This window comes from Phoca vitulina, unplaced genomic scaffold (genome assembly GCF_004348235.1).
Source record: "Phoca vitulina isolate PV1807 unplaced genomic scaffold, GSC_HSeal_1.0 scaffold9, whole genome shotgun sequence".
NCBI classification, from domain to species: domain Eukaryota; kingdom Metazoa; phylum Chordata; class Mammalia; order Carnivora; family Phocidae; genus Phoca; species Phoca vitulina.
This window is the reverse complement of record NW_022589712.1, coordinates 52,340,494-52,363,433: the sequence shown is the minus strand read 5'-3', so window position 1 is coordinate 52,363,433 and position 22,940 is coordinate 52,340,494. Positions and strand designations below refer to the sequence as shown.

General features: G+C 41.1%; 1 protein-coding gene across 2 annotated transcripts in view; it reads right to left on the bottom strand.

Moving 5' to 3' along the window:
* The window catches only part of SEC63 (SEC63 homolog, protein translocation regulator), a 69,517-nt gene extending 60,419 nt beyond the window's left edge, over positions 1–9,098 (bottom strand). For both annotated transcript variants that reach the window (XM_032408128.1, XM_032408130.1), the window contains exon 1: positions 8,814–9,098. In XM_032408128.1, coding sequence (XP_032264019.1) covers positions 8,814–8,937 — 124 coding nt within the window. In that variant the 5' untranslated portion in view covers positions 8,938–9,098. The remainder of the gene's footprint in view (positions 1–8,813) is intronic.
* Between the last annotated feature and the right edge of the window lie 13,842 nt (positions 9,099–22,940).

Sequence of the window (22,940 nt, the reverse complement as noted above, 5' to 3'; positions counted from 1 at the left end):
GACAGATACCTGTATGGCAATGTTCACTACAGCATTATTCACAATAGACAAAGAGGGGAAACAACCCAAGTGTTCATCAATAGGTGAATAAAAATGTGGTATATCCATACAATGGAATATTATTCAGCCATAAAAAGAATGAAGTTCTGATACATACTACAACATGGATGAATCCTGAAAACATTATGCTAAATGAAATAAGCTAGACACAAAAGGACAAATATTGTATGATTCCACCTACATGAGGTATCTAGAATAGGCAAATTTATAGAGACAAAGAATAAATTAGAGTTTTTCAGGGGCTGTAGGAAAGAAAGAATGGGGAGTTACTGCTCAACAGGTAGAGTTTGGGGTGATGAAAAATGTAAACAGCAGTGATGGCTGCACAACATTGTAAATGTAATTAATGTTATTGAATTGTTCATTTAAAATGGCTAAAACTAGGGCACCTGGGTGGCTCAGTCGTTAGGCGTCTGCCTTCGGCTCAGGTCATGATCCCAGGGTCCTGGGATCGAGTCCCCCATTGGGCTCCCTGCTTGGCAGGAAGCCTGCTTCTCCCTCTCCCACTCCCCCTGCTTGTGTTCCTGCTCTCACTATCTCTCTCTCTGTCAAATAAATAAATAAAATCTTAAAAAATAAAATAAAAATAAAAAAAATAAAATGGCTAAAACTATAAATTTTACATTATATATACCTTACCAACATAATTAAAAAAAAAAAAAGAAAGATTCCACCTCAGTAACATCTCAAGTATGTCACTTATCTTCCTATTGCCACGACCACTGTTCAGGCCCTCATTATCTCCTGTCTGCTTCTTAATCTCTGTTCTTTCTCATTCTATGAGATGTTATTACATTAATTCATATACACCACAACTGTAAAAATACATTCTAAAATGTCCCAAAATGACATACTGTCAACCAAATCACACATAAACTCTTCAGCTAGGCATATAAGATTCTCCACCATATGACTTAAATCAACTTTTCCGGCCTTTTCTCACTTATTCCCTGAATGAATTCTGCTTCAACTGATCTGTACTTTGAATACATTCCATGCTTTCCAGCCTCTGTACTTTTCCTCATGTGATTTTTTTTTATTTAAGATTTTATTTTTAAGTAATCTCTACACCCAACGTGGGGCTTCAAACTCATGACTCTGAGATCAAGAGTCACATGCTGAACCAACTGAGCCAGCCAGGTGCCTCCCTCATGTGATTTCTTTGCACTACCAACCCCACCATTCTACCCATTAAATCTTTCTTATCCTTTAATAGTTTAGTCAAAATACCTCTAGATCCCCACTATCATTCCCAACCAGATGTAAATACTTAATCTAGCTAACTTCCACAGCACTTGTTTTCACTTTTCTTACATTTCCTTTGTTGTGCTCTGGATATAATAATTCATGTATTTGTCTAATCCTAATCCTCCCACCCTACCTGGATTGCAAATGCTATCAAAATAAAATCTTGTAAACAAGATATACACTGCATTCATATTCTTATCTTCTGCCTTCCCAGTATAGGCAAACAGTGAAGGTTCAATCAATAACTACTAGATTTAACTAAACAAGCAAAAAACCTAAAGCCAAAAAAATCTGGAATCTACATGAGAAAATCCCTTCCATCCATACTGACACAAACACAATTCTCAAAATGTAAGAAACACCTTCTTAAGAGAATGAATAACCAATAACACTTTTCAAAGAAACAATGTGATGGTGAGATGGTGCAGATAGTCTGATAATAGTAAACATTCTTTAAAATGAAGTCCAATTACAATATAGATATATTTGTTGTGACCTCCTCTATGTCTAAATAAAAAGTATGACTAAGGGAACAAATATCTGAGAAAATGAAAATAAGCCTATCTTTGTTTTTCAGGTTCTTCCAAGATCAAGCAAGTATGCAAAATGACCTTTAAATAAAAACAATTGTACGCAATGCATTTACTAATCCATTGTTTGTCACCACATCTACAAAGCCTAAATGTTGTACCATAATTCATACTGCCAACGTGCCTGCTGGTCCCCTCTACAGTGTAGGACTTAAGTGCACATACAGTACATGTCTGATACCCCTTTCTGTCAGGATAGAACACAGAGGGGAATGACTTTATTTTAAAATGACTCAAACTGGGGCACCTGGGTGGCTCAGTTGGTTAAGCATCTGCCTTCCCCTCAAGTCATGATCCCAGGGTTCTGGGATGGAGCCCCTCGCATCTCCCTCTCCCACACCCCGACCCCCACCCCCGCTCATACTCTCTCTTGCTCTCTCAAATAAAAAAATAACCTTAAAATAAATAAATAAAATGACTCAAACTTCTCAGATCTCTAGTATCCCTTCAAGATCTAAAGTCTTAGGAAGAATATATGCTCTAAATAAAGTATGAACATTCATAAAATATTCTCCTGTGAACACAAAGCTGATATTAGCCAGTTTTTTTCTGTTAAAATCCACTCAACAAGAGCTTGAGATAATCAACTCTACTGTAATTAGAAATCAAGATAAATCAATAAATAAGGCCAATATTTCATTTTAAATAAAAATGATCATCCCCATCTTTTTCCCTGCACTCAATCCCCAAACTGATAAAAGTAGGTTATTATTGAGCCAAACACCAAACAGCTTTTAAGAGAGGGAGAAATAAGCAAAGACAGAAATAAGTGAAAATTCAAAATCTGCACTCCACTCTCTCATTCCCTCCAAGGTACTTCTATATTCCATATAAATAGTCCAAGCTGTCTTAGAATTCTCTTTCTAATCTGCCCATTCCCCTACATTTCAATGGACTAATAAGCCTCTGAAATGGACTCCTCCTCCATCTAGTTCCCTACCCAGCAACCACCACCTTCCACCCTCTTCTGCCAAATCATTCTCCACACAATGCTCCACAAAAGCAAAACTGACCAAGTCATTACCCTACTTTAAAAACTCTACTGTCTACCCAATATCTTACAAGATAAAATATAAGCTTCCTAAAATGGCAAAACTGACCATGTCATTAACTATTTAGAAACTTCCACTGTTTACCCAAAACTTACAAAACAAAGTATAAGCTTCCTTAAAATGGCTGATTTACTCTTAAGGGCACATTAAATTTTTACCATTTATTGAACATCTCCATGCTTTTGCATATACTTTCTCCTACATAAGGAATACACTTCCCCACTTACCCTTTATGACCTATCTCAAATCACCTTCTCTGCATGAAACACCCAAATCCCCAAACAGAATTATTCATTCCTTCTTCTGTGCTCCCACAGCACTTTCCACTTACCATTTTAATACTTACTATAATGCGCTATATTAATTACAGAAGGCAGTATAAGAGTAATGGCTAACAAGAAAAACTCTAGCATTAAAACAGGTTTGGATCCAACACCCAATCTTCCAACCAGAGGCTATATGGGTTTAGGTAAATTGGCTTCCTTCTCTAGGACTTAGTTTTCTCATTAGTAAAACTGGGATAATACCCGAGTCTAGCTCAAAGTGCTATTGTGAGTGCTTTCAGCATACCCACCTTGGGGCTAGCAAATATTCAAATGGACAGCAGCAGAGCTGAGATGAGGACAATCACTATTATCTGTCTCAAGCTGGAGGGGGGGTGTAGGGCCTTCCCCACCAAGAGGAAGGACCGTGTTTAAAGTCATCCCCACAGGATGAAAAAAAGAGAGGTACATACACCAAAATGTTTCATTACCTCTGGGTGATGGGATTACAAGCAATGTTTGTTCTGTTTTTGTGTGTGCTTTTCTGCACTGTGTATATACAACTTATTAAGAAAAATGTTATATGCGCTGAAAAGATCTGATCCATCACCTAGAAGCAGCATCTAGCACAGAGTTAATGCCCTATAAATATCTACTAAATGAAGGAATTTCTACACTGTGTTTGGTTTTGCAAGCATGTTTATATGCATTTATTGCTTTGCTTCTCATAATCAGTTCTTATAGGGCATATTATTATTATTGTACCTAGAAAATGAGACTGAGTTCAGAAATAACAAAATAGGGACTGGGCTGGAACTTAAAACCAAAACTTCTAACTTTCCAAATTCAGAGTTTTCTTACTACACTAGTAAGCACTAAAAGTGGACTCCTACTCACATTCCCATCAGAAAGCTGAATCACTTGTACACTGCTTGAGAGGGGGCAAGCAAAGAATAAAGAAATGTAACTTTTTTGGGGGCGCCTGGGTGGCTCAGTTGGTTAAGCGACTGCCTTCCGCTCAGGTCATGATCCTGGAGACTCAGGATCGAGTCCCGCATCGGGCTCCCTGCTCAGCAGGGAGTCTGCTTCTCCCTCTGACCCTCCCCCCTCTCATGTGCTCTCTCTCTCATTCTCTCTCTCAAATAAATAAATAAAATCTTTAAAAAAAAAAAAAAAGAAATGTAACTTTTTTTAAAGTTTCATTAATCCTTTCAAACCATGGGGAAAAAACCTGAGTACAGTATATCTATTTGTTTAATCCTCATTTTAATTCTGTAAAACAAAAAACTCACTGTCTCTATTTTATAGATGAGTAAACTAAAAACACAGAAGTTAAATAACTTGCCTAAGATCACACTGTTAGCAAAGCAGCAGATCCAGACAGGTTTCAAAACCAGGCAGTTTTGAAAAAGATACGGGGTAAGGTCAAATAAGTTTAAAAAAAATACAGTCAAGGAGTTAAAAAAACAAAAACTTGGAAAAGGTAATGATATAATTTATCTCAATTCAAAGGATCAATAAGCCTTCACCTATGGGACAAATAAAAGCATGTTCTTGATTATTTGAAATTCTAATAATTACAAGCAGTTTCCTCTTGTCAAATACCATTGTAAACCTATATTATTAACGTTGTTTTAAGATATATATTCGGCTTTCAACTACAGGAACTTTACAGCACTGTTCTACAATAAGTGCTTCTTAACTATGTAAAACAAAAAGGCTAAGGCATTAGTGATTTTTGTTTTTTAGCAAAGAGCACATATAAAAATACACCATCTCCCAAAATGACAACTCCGGCAAAAGACCACTACCAAGGGAGTTCTCCCCTTTGCTAGCTACAATTTACAATCACATAGGGACCTTTTAAAAAACCAATACACAGCACCCACTCCAGACCAATTAAATCAGAATATCTGGGGGTGCGTAAAAGTGTTTTTAAAAGCTCCCCAAGTGATTCTAATGTGGAGCCAGGGTTGAGAACCACTGTTTTAAGGAAATCTAAACCCTCTGTTATTACTTCATCCAGAGCTTTTGTCCATAATGGTCTGAAAAAGTATTCAGTCAACTTATTCAGCCAATTTGCAAACAACCAGGAGAGTAAGATAAATAGGACCCCTCAACTACTAAAAGGGGTATTAATTGTGTGCACTTAGCCCAGATTAGACAAAAATCGAGGCAAAAGGATTCCATTAGTGTTCCGGATAATAGAGTAACTTCAATTAACATATCAAATATGCCAATGACCAAGCTACTTCTATTTCTCAAACCCTAGATTTTACCGTCTGTGAAATGGTGCCATGCTAATGGACTCAAGAGCCCAATAATTCCAGAGGAGCAACACTGAAACAACTAAACCTTGAAACTAAAAGACCCACATGTATCATCTTTTTAAAAAACTAAACAAAGATTACTTACACTGGACTTTAAAAATGTACACTTACTGGCAAAGAAAACCTTTTCATGCTTTCCTACAGAGAGTATCTCTGAAAAGTCAAGATTGCCATAAGAACTCTGAAATTCAAACTCCTATGCCAACATTTTTGTATTTGGTTACTTATAGTTTCACAGGAAAATGAAATAAAATAAGCTTCAAAATCAAGTATTAAAATATCCTGTTGTGGGGCGCCTGGGTGGCTCAGATGGTTAAGCATCTGCCTTCGGCTCAGGTCATGATCTCAGGGTCCTGGGATCGAGTCCCGCATCGGGCTCCCTGCTCCTTGGGAGCCTGCTTCTCCCTCTGCCTCTCTCTCTCTCTGTCTCTCATGAATAAATAAATAAAATCTTAAAAAAATAAAATAAAATAAAATATCCTGTTGTGTTAATCAAAAATATTACTACAGGTCCACATCCTTTTTTCAAAACCCTTGAGGAAATATGTATTTCAGAATTGTTAAGATTTCAGAAAGACAGTACAGTGTCTCTACCTTTACAAGCCCTCGAGGGTCTAAAACAGCAGCAATAATCAAACAAATTAATATTCCAAATTAATATGCCATATTAATGACTATTTTCTAAGTGAGAAGAATCAAGATTTTAAGTAGCCTCCTGTTGATACAAGTCACCAAATTATTTTGCTGCAAACATCTAAAAAAAAAAAAACCTTTTTCAGAGCTTTGGGTGAACCTATTAATTCTAAGATTTCTCTTTGATATTCAAGACACTGCAAACTGAACTTCAGAAAAAAAGTCATTATGATAAAAACATCCTTTTAATAGCACTGTAATCCTAAAGAAACAACTCAATTATGGTAGATACACAAAAATAGTCCAAGTGGTGTCCACCAATTTTCATGATGATTAGAATAGCATTTAAGGGGCGCCTGGGTGGCTCAGTCGGTTAAGCGGCTGCCTTCGGCTCAGGTCATGATCCCGGGGTCCTGGGATCGAGCCCCGCGTCGGGCTCCCTGCTCAGTGGAGAGTCTGCTTCTCCCTCTCCCTCTGCCTTCCTCTCTGCCTGCCTCTCTGCCTACTTGTGCGCTCTCTCTCTCTCGATCTCTGTCAAATAAATAAATAAAATCTTTAAAAAAAAAAAAAAAAAGAATAGCATTTAAGTGTCCACCTTAATCTTCACAGTGCAGTTGTGAGCAAAACCAAACAAATACATCAACACATGCACATTTACTAAGGCAAGCCTGAAGCAGAGAGCCAGAGGTAAAGTAGGAGAAATCAACACCTTTCTATCTAGCAATATGGAGACAACAGAGGACTTTGAAGCTAAGCAGACTGAGCTCCACCACGAAGAAGAAAGTTACTTAAGCTCTCTAAACTCCAGTTTCTTCACATAAGGATAGAGATAATAATAATAGTACCTACTTCAATGTGTTTTAAGAGGATTAAATAAAGTGACATTTGAAGGCCATAACTTATAGTCACTATTAATTCCCTACCACTTTTCCAAAGACCAACTATATGCTGAAGGAGCTCAAGTATAACTTGCCTGTAAGTTATCAGGCAAATTTCATAATTTCATAAATAAAACCCACCACAAAAATAGGACTTTCAAATTTCAGAAATCCAGTGTAGATTAAAATGACTAATTTCTGAAACCAGCAGCTTCTCGTAACACATTCTAACCAAACCCACCTACTCTCCCAATACCCTTTTGTCTTCCACACAACCAGATGCACACACAAAGGGTTAAGTGAAAATAAACTACTATACTGAAAAGTGCATTTTTAATTCAAAATAAAATTATTAGAATGGCCTAGGTTTTGCAGATAAGGGAAACCATTACAATATTAAGACTTAATCATTTATATACAACCACTGTCCAAAGAACCCATTTAAATTTAAATACACTTAGGAAAAGAAGGCACAAGAGTCCAAAATCCAATTTTCATAAACTGTCCACTGAATAAGAAAACTGGTAACTTTGGGCAGATTTCTGCACCTAATGGATATTTAAACTATAGAATGTACTAAAAAATGGAATCCTTTGCTATTTATCCTAAACTCAATTTAATTCCATTATGTAACTCAAGAATTTTACAGGGCATTTGAGTCAGTCTTAAAGCATAACAAGTTCTGAGCTGATTCAATGCTTCACTGTTAACAATCTCCCCCAAACAGAATATATAACCTGGACAACCTAGACTTCCACCACACCCAACTTCAAAGAAGACGCTTAATCAAGTTAGCGTACCTCCTTTCCCTAAATGTTAATACTCAAAACCTACTAGTTACTGTTAAATAACCTATTAGGGCCTGGCAGTTCCATCAGCTTTAAGATTATCACTTGTCATATATCCTAGTACAGTGCAACATAAAATGCCTCCAAAAGAATCTATATTATTTTGTGTTCTAATCCCACGTGTTTAATGTCTAAAGATTTAGAACTAAAAGCGAATGCACCAGCTACCTAACAACTACCTACTAGACTTAATCCTTCATACTTGCACTTTTTCCGCCATAAACAGGAAACTCCAAAGAAAAGGAAATAGAGAACAGCCTATTGTTGCTAAGGGGAATAACTGCATTGCTTCCAACCCCACAGTGTTAGTGAACAAATGAAAGAGCAACAGGGGAAAGGGACGGGGGGAGGGGCGACTGGTGAGCTCAGTTGGGAGTCCAAAGCATGCCACCCAGCTCAGACGGTGCCCAAAACATCTGTAACGACAGCTGCAAGAGGGAAACAGGGGTGTGAGGGAAGAGGACCCTGGCTAAGGGGCTCAGAGTTGTGCCTGCACATTCGGCTTCCTCCTTTGCCAACTCTTCTCTCACCTCCCAATTCCCATCCTCCCCATCCCATCCTGCTCCCTCCATATAGAAAAATAACCAATAAAATCAGAGGCAGAGAAGACAAAGAGGCAGGAGGAGGCTGCAAGGAGCGCCCAGAACAATGGGTTAGAGGGAGCGAAGCGAAACTCCTGAAAAAGACAATGAAACGGGGGATGGAGAGGAGCTCCGAGAGAAACCGAGGGAAACACCGCCGAGCCGGGCCCCGCCAGCGGCGGACGCCTGGACGCTAGGCTCGGCCGGGCTGGATGATCACCCCGACGCTGGGGGCTGGGCTGGGCTGGGCTGGGCTGGGCGGGGGCGGCGCGGCCCAGACGGGCCGGCGGGGCCTGCGCGGGTCCGCGGGCAGCTGCCGGCAAGACTCACCGGCATTCTGGTCTCGGGGCCAGAGGTAGTATGTGGCCGGGATCACGATGAGCCCCACGAATGAGGTGAGGAAATAGAAGAAGGTGTTCCCGCTGTCATCGTACTGGAACTGCTGTCCCGCCATGGCACCCCCCCCCTCCGCCTCTCTCTTCTCACCACCGCCGCCACGACCCCGCTCTGCGCTCCAGCACCCAGCACCCCTGCCCTGTGTGGCGTAACTCGGACGCTGCCGCCGCCTCTCCTCCCCGCCCCCACGCTACTCTCAGGGACACGCCGCTGCCACCGCCGCTGCCGTCGCCAACTCTCGCGAGAAGAGATAGTTCCCGCCCCGTTCGGTTTTTCCCTCCCTCTGACTCTCCCCTACACACTTGCTAAGGAAGACGTGGCGCGCGCAGCCGTGGAACTCAGAGATGTCCCGCCCTTGATCCCGCCCCCAAGCCACAGCCCCGCCCCTCGCGCTTCTGTAGATCCTCCCCTAGAGCTCCGCCCCTAGCCTTAGAGTTCACCCGCTCTCCCCGCCCTTTTTCCTCCTCCTCCTTTCCCAGCGTCCCACCAGGGTCTCGGGGGTCCCAGCAAAGACTCGCGGAACAGTGGGTGCGCGCGGTTCACCTGGCTGCTCCTGGAGCCGCAGCTTTTCCGAGCAGAGCTGAGGCTTCCTTGCTTCTCCCTTCTCCCATCCTTACCTCACCTTGTCTGCCCTCTCGCTTATTTAATTTCCCTGGTTGATAATACTTCTTTAGGTTCCAGATCCGTTCCTCCAGTCCGCACATTTTGAAAACAAGGGTCATTCAGAATTGGGCGGCGCGGGTGGGGGCGGGGGGTTGTTGTGGTTTGTTTGCAAAGTAATGTTTGCTACCAAAAGACTGCGATCTACACTGCACCCATTTTGCAGATGGAGATGGAGATGCAGATGGAGATTCCCCAAGCCGATAGAGACAGTGATCTACCCATCCCAGAGGCAATACTTTTAGACACCAGGTCACCAGTGTTTTCTTCGACCCAGGCAGTAGGCTAAGTAAGACCTTTATTGCTTTTTTTTTTTTTTTTTTATGACAAGCAGGCAGGTAAGAACAGCCTTGCAAAGCATGACCACTCCTCCCAGGGAGAGCTGACTCCAGGATAAAGGAGGCTGGAGTGTGGAGAAAGAAGGGGGATTCAAGGACCACCAGGCATGCTTGGAAATCCTGACTCATGGGGATGACATCTGCTAAACTCTCCTGTTTGTGGTTAGCCCAGGCATCACTCAGAAAGGGGTGAAGATTCACACGCTCCTTTTGGGAAGGAAGACTCGTGTCTTGTTCTGCTCAGGCTGCCATAACAGCATACCACAGAGTCTGGGAGCCTTAGACTACACACATCGATTTCTCACAGTTCTTTTTTTTTTTAATTGGAATATGAATATATTTCTTTATTAGGATGCTCACAAGAAATGACACACTAGCACTGTCCTTCTGATGTGATAAAGAATACATACATCTGACCCACATCATGGCAGGAAACAGGAGTCAGGGCTCTCAGAGCTGGTACCAAGTGTCCACTGAAGACATCTCCATTCCTTGATTCCAACATCTCTGCTGTAGCTTCCAATCAGGTCTCTATGACTTGCCCAGACTTCTTCACTCCAGCATCAGCTGACCCTCTTTTTTTCTAGCCACTGTGGACTCCTTCAAGGCCTAGGTCAGCTGCCTCATGTCTAACTGGCCCAGGTAGCCTCTGGAATTCTGCAGCACATCTCTTTGGTATGCTGCTGCCCTGCCACCCTCAGGGGCATGGTTGGGAGTTGGGGGTGAGGGGGAATAACATCACATGACCAAAGCAGACAGCAGGGGTGTATTGGCAAATGACACTTGGACATACACCTAACAACCTCACAGAATACATGCTTTCTCCCCAAATGATACATAACCCCCTAGAGGGCAAACACATATGGAATGATTCTGTACTCCAGGCACAAGGGATACAAAGTGAATGGCATTTACATCCATCAGGTCCTACACACAACAGGAAGTTAGCGCCTGAATGTTCGAACCACATCTCTATCCTGGCTCTTCCCTGCCTTTGAATGGTGTCACCACTCTGTTTCCACCTGTTTTCAGCATTAGTTCATTTTTCAAAAGAGAGGATAGGACGGCAGAGAGAGTAGAATGGGAGATTGGGGTGGGGGGCTAATATGTGGCTAACAGCCTATACAACAAAACAAAAATAATACAAAAATGCAAAACCCAGATTTAGTACTAGAATCTAATGAGAAGGTAGCTGGTGAAACCACACGCCAACACAGACAAGCCCCTTGGAATAAATCAAAGCATGCTCGCTCTCCAGATGAGGAAATTGAGGGTCAGAGAGATTGCCTAAAGTCATGCATAGTGAAGAAAGGTCTGGGGATTCAAACTCAGATCACTCTGACGCCACAAAGCCGGTACCTTTAGCCACCACCTCGTCGTGGACCTTAACATTTCCCTCGGAGCGGCTGGCTCTCCTTGCAAGGTGTGGGCATGATATGTGCTTCTAAAGGGACGGCTAAGGAAGCAGTAGCTCTCAGGAGCCTCTCTCTTGGCTGCCTCTGAGGTCTCAGAGGCCAGAGTCAGCTGAGCTGGGAGCGGGAGGACTGGTGCCCTGATCTGGGAGTGACCCCACGGTCCCACTGCAGCCCCACCTGAGGCTTATCCCAGTGTCTCCATCTCGCCTCTATGGATCAAAAGGAAAGACCCACCCGAACTACCTCACGGAGTGGTTGTGAAGATTAAAGTGAATTATAGTGAAAATACTTTGAAAAAATGTAATAAGAAAATACCACACATTACACTGTTTTTTTAAAACACGTTTTAAGACTACCATCTATTTACTAACTTTCTTTCAATATGCCTTCCATTGTTGGAAGAGAAATCTGGTCACATGTCTTTTATTTTATGTCCTCAAAATTAGCATTTATCATAATCGGTAAAGCTTTTCTTCATAATGGATTATTTTCACATGTATTGTCTCTTCCCTTTCAAGTGTCCTACCTACCCATTTTGAAAGGAAATTTTTAAAAATCGTCTTCTCTGCATTTCCCTCCTCACTTTTTTCTATATAAAGTTTTCAAAGGCTGTATTAGAGGTGAAAAAATAAAAGAGAAGTGAGGGGAAGAGGATTGAACTATGAAGTCAGCACCACATTCTGATTACCCCAATGCAGATATGCACAGAACAATTTGCCTTGCTTCAGAAACAAATTAGCCATAAAATTGCCTCAACTGAAGTGGGTGGTTCCTTAAGTTTCTTTTGTTTATGTTGAATTTGTTATTAAGTCTTCTTAGGTTTTAATAATGCTGAACAGGTTATTTTTTATTACTCTGATTATATATTTTCATCAGCATTTGTGCAAATACATCAGTTTTATAACCTTGTGATAATAGAAATTATTGATGATAAATATTCTTCTGACTTTTTTCCTGCAGGAATAATCTTTTCACTGCAGCTTTGGGTTCATGCATAAGAGTGGCTTGAACAGAACCAAACCATAAAATAATATTTTGAACAAATCGTACTTATTTGCTAACCTCCCGACCAATCTAAAACATGACTTTTTTAAAGCAGATTAAAGAATGTGAAGGCTGTTGTTGGAAAGATATTAGGGCTTGATTATGCTCAACTCTGAAATCATGAAAACAACTTTATGGAGGGATTGAGGGCTGTGGTTTGTCCTTTAGTATTGGGAGCAGGTCTATATTTTGGCTCCTCTCTTTTCATAGGTATCTTCTGTTTTTAAAGATATAAAGACATTTTATCCTAGAACTTAAGGTTACTGAACATAAATAAACTCAGATCACCCAAATATTCTCCAAAGCAAATCTGAACTATACCTTTAATTAATCACAATTTCTAATTCAGTGGTATTTTTAAATTAACACAATGGTTTCTTTCAAAGATCATTTTAATGAAATATTTAGTAATAGTAAGTGAATATGTAGAACCAGATCTACAAACACATTTTGTTCTTAATCTAACAGCATGTTTTAAAGGGCATTTTTGTATTGTCTATGTGTCTTTAAATCAATATTTTAATCAACTTCATTACAATTGCTAGGTAGATAATTCCTCTCAAGTATAGAAAGCCTCACTATTTTTAGGTTCTTCTTAATAATTTACCTTTTCCTTAGAGCAAATCTGTCCTTCATTCCAAATCATCCTCATACTGCTGGTGTTGACTTATATTTATACGTACCAAAATACATTTGTGTGGCCATAATCAATATTATTTAATATTCCATTTAATGGAATTAACCTCAAAGAGACAGGAAAGACCCAAATTATTAGGTAGGTACATGCAATTATTTCTAGTTCTTTTCTCCCTCCCCCCACCTTACAATAACCTTCACTGCCAAAGCCTAGCAAATCATCTTTAATGTTAAACCCCTTATTACTTTGTTTCAGAGTTAGGATTTTCTTCCATTAAGAGCTAAATCTCAGGTGCCTAGGTGGCTCAGTCGGTTAAGTGTCTGACTCTTGATTTCAGCTCATGATCTCAGACTTATGATCTCAGGTCATGAGATTGAGCCCCATATGGGGCTCGGTGCTCAGTGAGGAGTCTGCTTGAGGTTCTCTCCCTCTGCCACTTCCTCCGCGCTTGCACTCTCTCTCTCAAATAAATAAAAATTTTTTAAAAGAGCTAAATCTCTTCTAATACAAAGTAACCAATTCTTTTTTATTTGTCCTAACAGAGATGAAGAGTTACCCCCCACCGTAGTAATGACAAATCGTTAAACATTACATTAAACTTTGTAATCAACAAAGTAATATTTGTACAAGACTTATGATTTACAAAAAGCTTCCATGACATTATTACAGTTAAAATTTTAGATCATGACCTATATGTTGGAACTTTGACTAGATAAAATGTATCAAACCATTTTAATCCTTTCATTCTCTACCCCTGTAAGGCCGTTAGGATGCAATGAAACCACAGTCTTATACTTGGAGAGAATGTAAAGGGAGGTATGGGTTGGAAAAGTGTTCGGACTTGATTATACTCAACTCCAGAACCATGAAAACAATTTTTAAAAAAAAGATTTTATGTATTTATTCAAGGGAGAAAGAGCATGAGTGAGAGAGAGCATGAGCAGTGGGGAGGGGCAGAGGGAGAAGCAGACTCCCCACCGAGCAGGGAGCCCGATGTGGGGCTCTGTCCCAGGACCCTGGGATCATGACCTGAGCCAAAGGCAGACACTTAACCCACTGAGCCACCCAGGTGCCCCATGAAAACAATTTTAAAAGAGGAATTGAGGGCAGTGGCTTTTCTTAAGTATTGGGAGTAGGTCTGTATTTTGGCTCCTCTCTTTTCATGAGTATGTTAGACTTGTCAACATTGTTCTTACTCTATCCCTACTTTTGTGATTACAAAGCTGAGAATTTATTTTACTAAAACCAGTTGTCAATGATGTATCAAGAAACTCAGCCCTGGTGGCTCAGTCGTTAAGCATCTGCCTTCGGCTCAGGTCATGATCCCAGGGTCCTGGGATCGAGTCCCACATCAGGCTCCCTGCTCAGCAGGAAGGCTGCTTCTCCCTCTCCCACTCCCCCTGCTTGTGTTCCTGCTCTCGCTCTCTCTCTCTCTGTCAAATAAATAAATAAAATCTTAAAAAAAAAAAAAAGAAACTCAGGTCATTCTTTTATGAATTAATTGCGAACATATCCAAATTGCTTGATTAAAAAAAATAATGATTGACATTGTTCAGTAAGCCATAAAATAGCTCTTGATGAGAGTTCCCACCCAGATTGAAATACAACTTGGAAGAATGGCCATAAATAAACAGAAGAGTTCACTATGGGCAAATTTCAAAGCCATGTATTTGGGTAAGAAGAAAAAAATTCTCAGTAAAGATTAGAACTTCAGGAAAAAACAAATCATCTTGTTGAAAAGCAAATATTTGTGGGTCTTGAAGCATATAAGATGGGGGGACCCTAATTAGGAAAAATAATATAAATTATGATTATAAAATTAGGTACAAAAGTTAATATTTGCTATGGACTTTGGATAATAATAATGTGTCAATGTGGGTTCATCAGTTGTAACAAAGGTACCACTTTATGGGGGGACATTGATAATGGGAGAGGCTATGCATGAGTGGGGGCAGAAATCATATGAGAAATCTCTGTACCTTCCATTCCATTATGCTGTGAACCTAAATCTGCTCCAAAAGAAAATAATAAAGTCTACTAAAAATAGTTAATATTCATAATAATTATAATTGCTATAGGTTTGTGTACTACAAATGGAAGAATTCTAATAAATTTTATTTGCATGATTTCCATTAGGATTTTTTAAAACTATGGTACATTTATAATTGTATACATTGCATATTGAATATATTCCTACTAAGAGAGATTTTCCTTTTTGAAAAGCCTCAACGAGAACCAAATCCTCTGCCTACAATTTTAACACCTACTAAGTGGAAGAATTTTCCATAGAGTAGTTTCTGGCTCTGTATATTTCAAAATATGTTTCTCCTTTACTACCTTTATACTTCAGGTGCCAGGCCTCCTGGGATACATTCATATCTTGAATCAAGATGTATCACTCTTTCATGTTACAATAGGGCTTGACTTTGCCCAGAGGGTGAGGTAGAAGGAGTATTCCTGAAGGTGGTAACAACCATACACAGAAGTAACTGTACACTACATAAAAATACCTCCCTAACTCCAAAATGAATGTACCCCCTAATCTCCAAATATGCAGATTATTATAAAGAAGAAATTCAGGGAGGCGCCTGTGTGGCTCAGTTGGTTAAGCGTCTGCCTTCGGGTCAGGTCATGATCTCAGTGTCCTGGGATCGAGTCCCATGTCGGGCTCCCTGCTCAGTGGGGACTCTGCTTCTGCCCCTCCCCACTGCTCATGCTTGCTTTCTCTCTCTCTCTCTTTCTCTCTCTTAAATAAATAAATAAATACAAACTTTTTTTAAAAAGAAGAAGAAGCAATTCATTCGTTCAACATTTAACATCCACAGAGCTCACACACTATTAGTCAGTGTGGAGAATGTAAGTGTGGTGAGTTTAAAACAGCGTTTCTGACCTCTGGAAATTCACCTACAATTTAATGAAGAGGACATACTATCTCAGTAAGTAGCAAAAACCCAAGGAAGGAAGTGATACATGCTATAAGAGGTATACTGATAAAAATATTTGCGAAGTTCACAGGAAAGAAGTATTTCTTTTGTCAGAGAACATCAGAGCGCTTCAAGGAAGAGATGGCAATTGAGCTAGGCCTCAAAACTTAAATAGAAATTGAATTTAAAAATCCAGGTGGAGTCAGCTCAAAGAACATTTGGAGAATAGCATAAAGTCCAGTCTGTCTGTGAATGGGACGAACAGAGTTGAAAAAATACTTTTAAGTCCAGCTTCCAGGTTACAAGCTACATATTAGCAATATTGCTTTTAAAATTAACTTTGGTAAAGGAGTGCATGAGCGCGAGACATTGCAATCCCCTTGGGATGCCTTAAAGAAAGAGGAAAAAAGGAATGGTTTGAACTAGCATGGTTGAAGGACAGTCCTGCAGGAAACAAGAGGGTGAATTAGGTCACCATTTCTATTATGTTCTTCTTTCTTCTCTACCCAGAATATAGTTTCCACTCTTTGATATCAATCAAATCTTCTTAAGATCGAATACAAAAGTTATGTCCCCAAAAAGACTTCTTTGACACACCTTACCTCACTTGGCTGGCTCTTCCGTTTCACATCCTGTTACCCTCTCTCCTTTCAATCTTGTTGCCCACCTCTGTCACGCCTCACGTCTGTCCTCTACACAGCAGCCAGGGATCCTTTTTTTTTTTTTCTCCCTCCTTTCAACTTTCGATTTTGAAATATAGATTCACAAGAAGTTGCAAAAATAGTAGAGAGAGAGAAGCCTATGTACCCTTCAGTCAGCCTCCTCCAATGGTAACATCTTCTATAACTAAAATACAGTATCAGAATCAGAAAATTGACATTGGTACCATCTATAGATCTTACTCGGATTTCACCAGTTTTATATAACACACATCTGGGTGTATATGTATGTAAGATCCTTCAAAACCCTGTAAAATCATTTAAAAGCCTCCTTTCCTCAAAATCCTCCACAGTCTTCCTATCTCACTAGAATGAAAGCCGAGTGTTTGGGTCTGCAATGTCCTAAGTCATCTGCCCTATGTCCCAGCTCTCCCAGTCCATGGCCACCACTGCCCCCTCATTAACTTACTCCAGCCACACTGGCCTCCTTGTTGTCCTCAGGGCCTTTGCGCATAGTGAGTTTTTCTGCCTGGAATATTCTTCCCCCAGCTATCCCAGTGGTCCCCTTTGAAGCCCTCAGCATTCAGGTCTCTGATCAAATATTACTTTTTCAGACAAGCCTTACCTGATCTCCTTATAAAATAGCATCTGGGGCGCCTGGGTAGCTCAGTTGGTTGGGCGACTGACTCTTGATTTCAGCTCAGGTCTTGATCTCAGGGTCATGAGGTCGAACCCTGAGTTGGGCTCCACGCTGGGTGTGGAGCCTACTTAACAAAAAAATAAAGTAGCATCCTCCTTCATTTTCTATCTCCTTATTTGCTTTTATTTTTCTTCAAGGCATGTCTCACAAGTAATATATTCTATATGGATTTGTTTATTTATTGAATTTCTTCCCCCACTACTCAACAAAATTATTTTGATTTTAGATTTGATTTTTAAGTAATCTCTACACCCAGAGTAGGGTGCAAACCCACAACTGTGAGATCAAGAGTCACATGCTCTACTGACTAAGCCAGCCAGGTGCCCCAAAATTGGTTTGGTGTTTTTTTAAAGATTTTATTTATTTATTTGACAGAGAGAGACAGCGAGAGAGGGAACACAAGCAGGGGGAGTGGAAGAGGGAGAAGCAGGCTTCCCGCTGAGCAAGGAGCCCGATGCGGGGCTCGATCCCAGGACCCTGGGATCATGACCTGAGCCGAAGGCAGATGCTTAACGACTGAGCCACCCAGATGCCCCTATAATTGTTTTTATTTGTTATATTCTATATGTTCTATCCTCTTACCTGCTATGTAAATTCATGTTAATTGTTACAATCTCAGAAACTGTATTTTCTGCTTAAACTTGAGCAAAAGCCTGATCAAAATCTTCCACTTAAAACAAGTTTCAGGGGCACCTGGGTGGCTTAGTTGGTTAAACGTCTGCCTTCAGCTCAGGTCATGATCCCAGGGTCCTGGAATAGAGCCCTGCATTGGGCTCCCTTCTCAGCTGGGAACCTGCTTCTCCCTCTGCCACTTTCTCTGCTTGTGCTCTCTCTCGCTCTCTGTCAAAAAAAGAAAATCTAAAAAAATAATAATAATAAAACAAGCTTCACTGGGACACCTGGGTGGCTCAGTCGGTTAAGTGTCTGCCTTTAGCTCAGGTCATGGTCCCAGGGTCCTGGGATGGAGCCCCACATCAGGCTCCTTGCTCAGTAGCAGGGGGGGCTGCTTCTCCCTCTCCTTCTGCTGCTGCCCCTGCTTGTGCTCTCTCTCTCTCTCTCTCTGACAAATAAATAAATAAAATCTTTAAAATAAATAAAACAAGCTTCACTGACTCTTTTTTCCCTTTTCTTCCTTTCCTGTTTCTCCCCACTTTACCTCGTTCACACTATGGAACAGCAGAACATGTAGGTAACAAGAAGTAGTGTGTGTTGTGGGATTTTTGCATTTGTATAGAGTTGGAGACTTAAGTCATACAGTTGTGCCCACTTGGTGGGTCTGGGTCACAGCCATGCCGTAGTTGCAGGGGAGACTGGGAAAGTGGGTATTTGGTGAGATGAGGAAGTGAGTATCTTCTATGCTGAGATGAAGGTTCTGCCTCACAAGATGGGAGATTCCCAAATTTTGGAAGGGGTACAGAAACTGGGCAGTTAAATGGTGAGATCCTCTAGCCATTACTTCCTGGGCTGCAGTTGGCATCTGGCTGAGACCCTTAATTGAAAGATATTGGAAGTTTGACCTCTCTGGGTTGCTAAGGTTGGCAACCTTTGCCTGGCAGCCTGAGACGAGGGCAAGCAGCTGGGTTGGGAGCCTGCTTTGTCACTGGGCTATGGAGGGGTGAGTGGTTACGGTCAGCTCTCATGGCTCACTCAGATTAGCACAGACTCAGAGTAGCCACCTTGAGCTGAATGATCACGAGCCAAGATGTTTCAGCATCAGGGGCATTTCCAGTCCACCAAAAGCACATTTCTATGGGTCATCCCTGCCAACACTAACTACTCAGACAGAGGGAGGGAAACTTTGACCTATAGGCTGCCTAGATTCAACCCTCATTTTAACTTCTTATTCACTGGACAAGTTGGCAAGAGACCCTAATTGTTGAATAAATGAATAAACTTGCCCGACAGGTTAAGTTGGTGCCTTGCTTTGACGGGTAATGAGACAGACTAGACCTCTACGACAATAGAACCCTAACACATAATCTTCACAGCAACCAATCCAGGAAATCAAAACACAGTCTCTTCAGCAATCAGCCCAGAACATCAGGACTAGGTCAAAAACTGCCAGCTTCCAGTTTTTTGCCCCCATTTTCAAATCGGGATCAACTAGCCAAATTTTTTTTTTTTTTTAAAGATTTTATTTATTTATTTGAGAGAGAGAAAGCATGAGAGGGGGGAGGGTCAGAAGGAGAAGCAGACTCCCTGCCGAGCAGGGAGCCCGATGCGGGACTCGATCCCGGGACTCCAGGATCATGACCTGAGCTGAAGGCAGTCGCTTAACCAACTGAGCCACCCAGGCGCCCTCAACTAGCCAAATATGCTGCCTAAGCCAATCACACAGGATGACCCGCTCTGAGTTAGCCTGGCTCCAGCTTCTCCATGCCAACCACCCCTAATCAGAGCATACGTGAAGCCTTCCCTTCTTTGCACTATAAAGCTTCCCCATTCCCCTGCCTGGCTTTAAGTCCCTGCCAAACCCAAGTGATGGTGGCAGAATCTCTTGCTGTGGCAAGCTCTGAATAAATAGCCTCTGCTTGTTCTCATTTGGATGCCCTTCATTCGTTTCCACATTAGGAAATGCTAAATGAATTATTTTTCGCAGTATTATGCACATACTAGTAGCCTAGCGTACGTGTCTTAATTATCTGCCAATGTCTGCATTTCCTCTCACCAAAACCCAGACACTCTGGGAAAAACAACTGACCAACCTGGGAAGGCAACTTGCTGCTTGAAATCTGAGGCAGGACCACAGAAATAGAAAGCCTTTTTAGAACGTAAGGAATGTTCTTTCTTAGCAGGGATTACTGATTTGATCCTTATAATGAGCCCTTCTGCATACCTATTTACATGACACTCTCTGTTCACATGCATGAGAACTGCCAAACCTTGTACCATATGCAGCTGTGCTTTTCAAACTGCTTTTGACCATTATTCATAGCAAGAAATATATTTTATATTACGGCTCAGCATATTACCGGAAAAAAAGATCAAAAAAAGAGAACTTAACTCTCACCCTGTGCAGTATGCTGTGATATTTTTCTATCTCACACTATAAAACTATTCAGGTTAAATATAAGCAAATTATACTTATTTATATATAAAGTGCTTTCTTAAAGAAATACTCAACTACGGTGTACAAGCTTTCTGAAGATGCATAGGGATACTTGATCAGAGAATACAGCTAAGGTCCCCTCTGGCAACAAGTGTATTCTTGGACATCCTTTGTCTCGTTTGTTGTGGGGAATGTCTCATGTAAAGAATTAGTCTGGTACAGTAGGTCTCAAACTTTAGTTGTAAGAGAATCACCTGAAAGGCTTTTTAAAACACAGATTGCTAGACCCCATAACCCAGAGTTTCTGATTCAGGCTCTACAGCGTGGCCTGAAAATTTGCATTTCTCGTGAGTTCCCAGGTGATGCTGATTCTGCTAGTCTGGGAAATACACTGCTTTAATGAATCCTCTGTAAATCAAGTCAGCCTTTTGTGAAATGAATAACCACTTCCTAATTTATCTATTTGTCATATGTCAAGTTTACTGAAGTAAACTTCCTGACTCAAAAGTCAGAATTTAAGGGAGTTAGTCTGCTTGCTGGTTCCTTCTTCCAGCCACTCTGGTGCTCCTTTTCAGAGTTATTTTACCACTCACTAATTTATTTAACAAATATTTGAGACCCTGTGCCAAGAGCTGTGCTAAGCTCTAGATTACAGTCAGCCTGAGCACTTTATAAGAAAACATTTCCCTTTAAAAAGCTGTAGAACGATACCAAGACCGTTTTTTTACACTTTTAAACCCAAGGAGTTCCTGATGGGCAAAGATCAGGTGCCCTTCCAGAAACAAGAAAATGATAAAAGCAGGCACCTGCTACAGGGTTTAGAGCTTCTAATCCACTGGTCTTTGGAAGCAGTATCTTCCAAATCCCCTCTATGAGGAGGAGCACAGCACCTAGGTGCTGGTTAAAATTACAGCTCCCAGACCCTTGGTGATTCTCACTCAGTGAGTTGGGAATAAGGCCTGATTATTTTATTTTTAGCAATTACCCCAGGTGAGTCTTAAAATCAAGTATAGGAAAGCCTGTGTTACCTTTGAATATAACATAGACCCTAGAATTATATTAACTGAAAGAAGGTATTCACAGTAGTTCAGTGGTCCTCAAACTTTGCTACATATAAGAACCACTTGGGGAACTTAAGAAATTTCCAATGCCTAGGCCATTCTCTATACCAGTTATATCAGAATTGTTCTCCCCACCTCCCACTCTGATTCCAATTGGTGGCCTTATTTTAGAATGACTACGATCATTTATAAAATTAAGCTCCTCTTCATGTTGAAGCACCTTTCACAGTCTTTTCCCATGGTGGTTGCCTCCAATTACCATGAAAACCTACAGCCTGCTTAAGTGTTGGGGGCTTAAGGGTTGGGGTAGGTGATACCCCATCAGGTGATTTTGAGGGGCTTTTGAGGTGCTGAGCAGCAACGTATTAGCTTTAGAAAGCTCTGTACTTTGGGGTAGGAACTACCCCAAAGCTTGGTGGCTTCAGGGATTCTGCTCAAAGTTATAGACTAGTGCCTCTCAAAATCTGGTGTGCATATGAATCCCCTGGGGACCTTATTAAAATTAAGGTTCTAATTCAGTAAGTTTGGGGTGGGATCTGTGATTCCTCATTTCTTTTTTTTTTTTTTAATTTTTTTGAAGATGTTATTTATTTATTTATTTGAGAGAGAGAGAGTGAGAGCACAAGTGGGGGGAAGGGTAGAGGGAGAGGAAGAAATAGATTTCCCACTGAGTGAGGAACCCAGGGGGGCTCGATCCCAAGACCCTGAAATCATGACCTGAGCCAAAGTCAGACACTTAACTGAGTAAGCCACCCAGGCGCCCCTGTGATTCCTCATTTCTAACAAACTCCAGGCGATGCTTACTTAGCTGGACCATGAACTACACTTTGAGTAGGAAAGCTGTAGATTTTCCCCCAAATCCGCTGTCAGTAGATAAAAGCTGCAAAAGTCTATAGTGAAGGCTAATATAGAAGGGACTGGTGACTATGACTCCCATGTAGGCAAGGCACTATATGCCTACTGAACCTCAAAAAAGGCAGTACTTTAGGAAACAAAAGTAGGAAGAACTGTAGACCAAACTGATAAGATAGATTTGAGACAAAGTTAAAGAGTGTGTGCAATACTGGAAGATATGGCTGGAAGTATAGATAGAGAAAAGCAGACTAGCATAGAAGGGAAGGGTTTGGACTTCCAGATCAGCTTACAATTCAAAACCCGGCTCTACCTCTTCCTACCCATGTGATCTTAGGCAAATGGCTTAACTTCCTCTGTAAAATGGGAATAACTTTTTCATGTATGCTTAGTAAATGAAAGATGCCCAACCCAGGGCCTGGCAACAGTAGGTCCTCAATAAATGATTGCTACTAGTGTATAAATGTAGCCTAAGGGCCTAGAGCTTCCCCAGATTTAGGTTCATTCACCCAATTTTGATGGCTCTCCATCCCTGCTTGGCAGGCTGTAGGAAATCCAGCCTCATGCAGAAGTTGCACAAATGACCGGGGGAGCTCTCTTGTGTACCCATTTTGGACTTGCAAATTGCTCTCCACCATGGCTAAGGAGGTTACAGCCCTGCAGGCTCAGACCACAGTGGAATCCAGAGGGGCCATTGCCCAACCTGCACCACGACTGTTGCC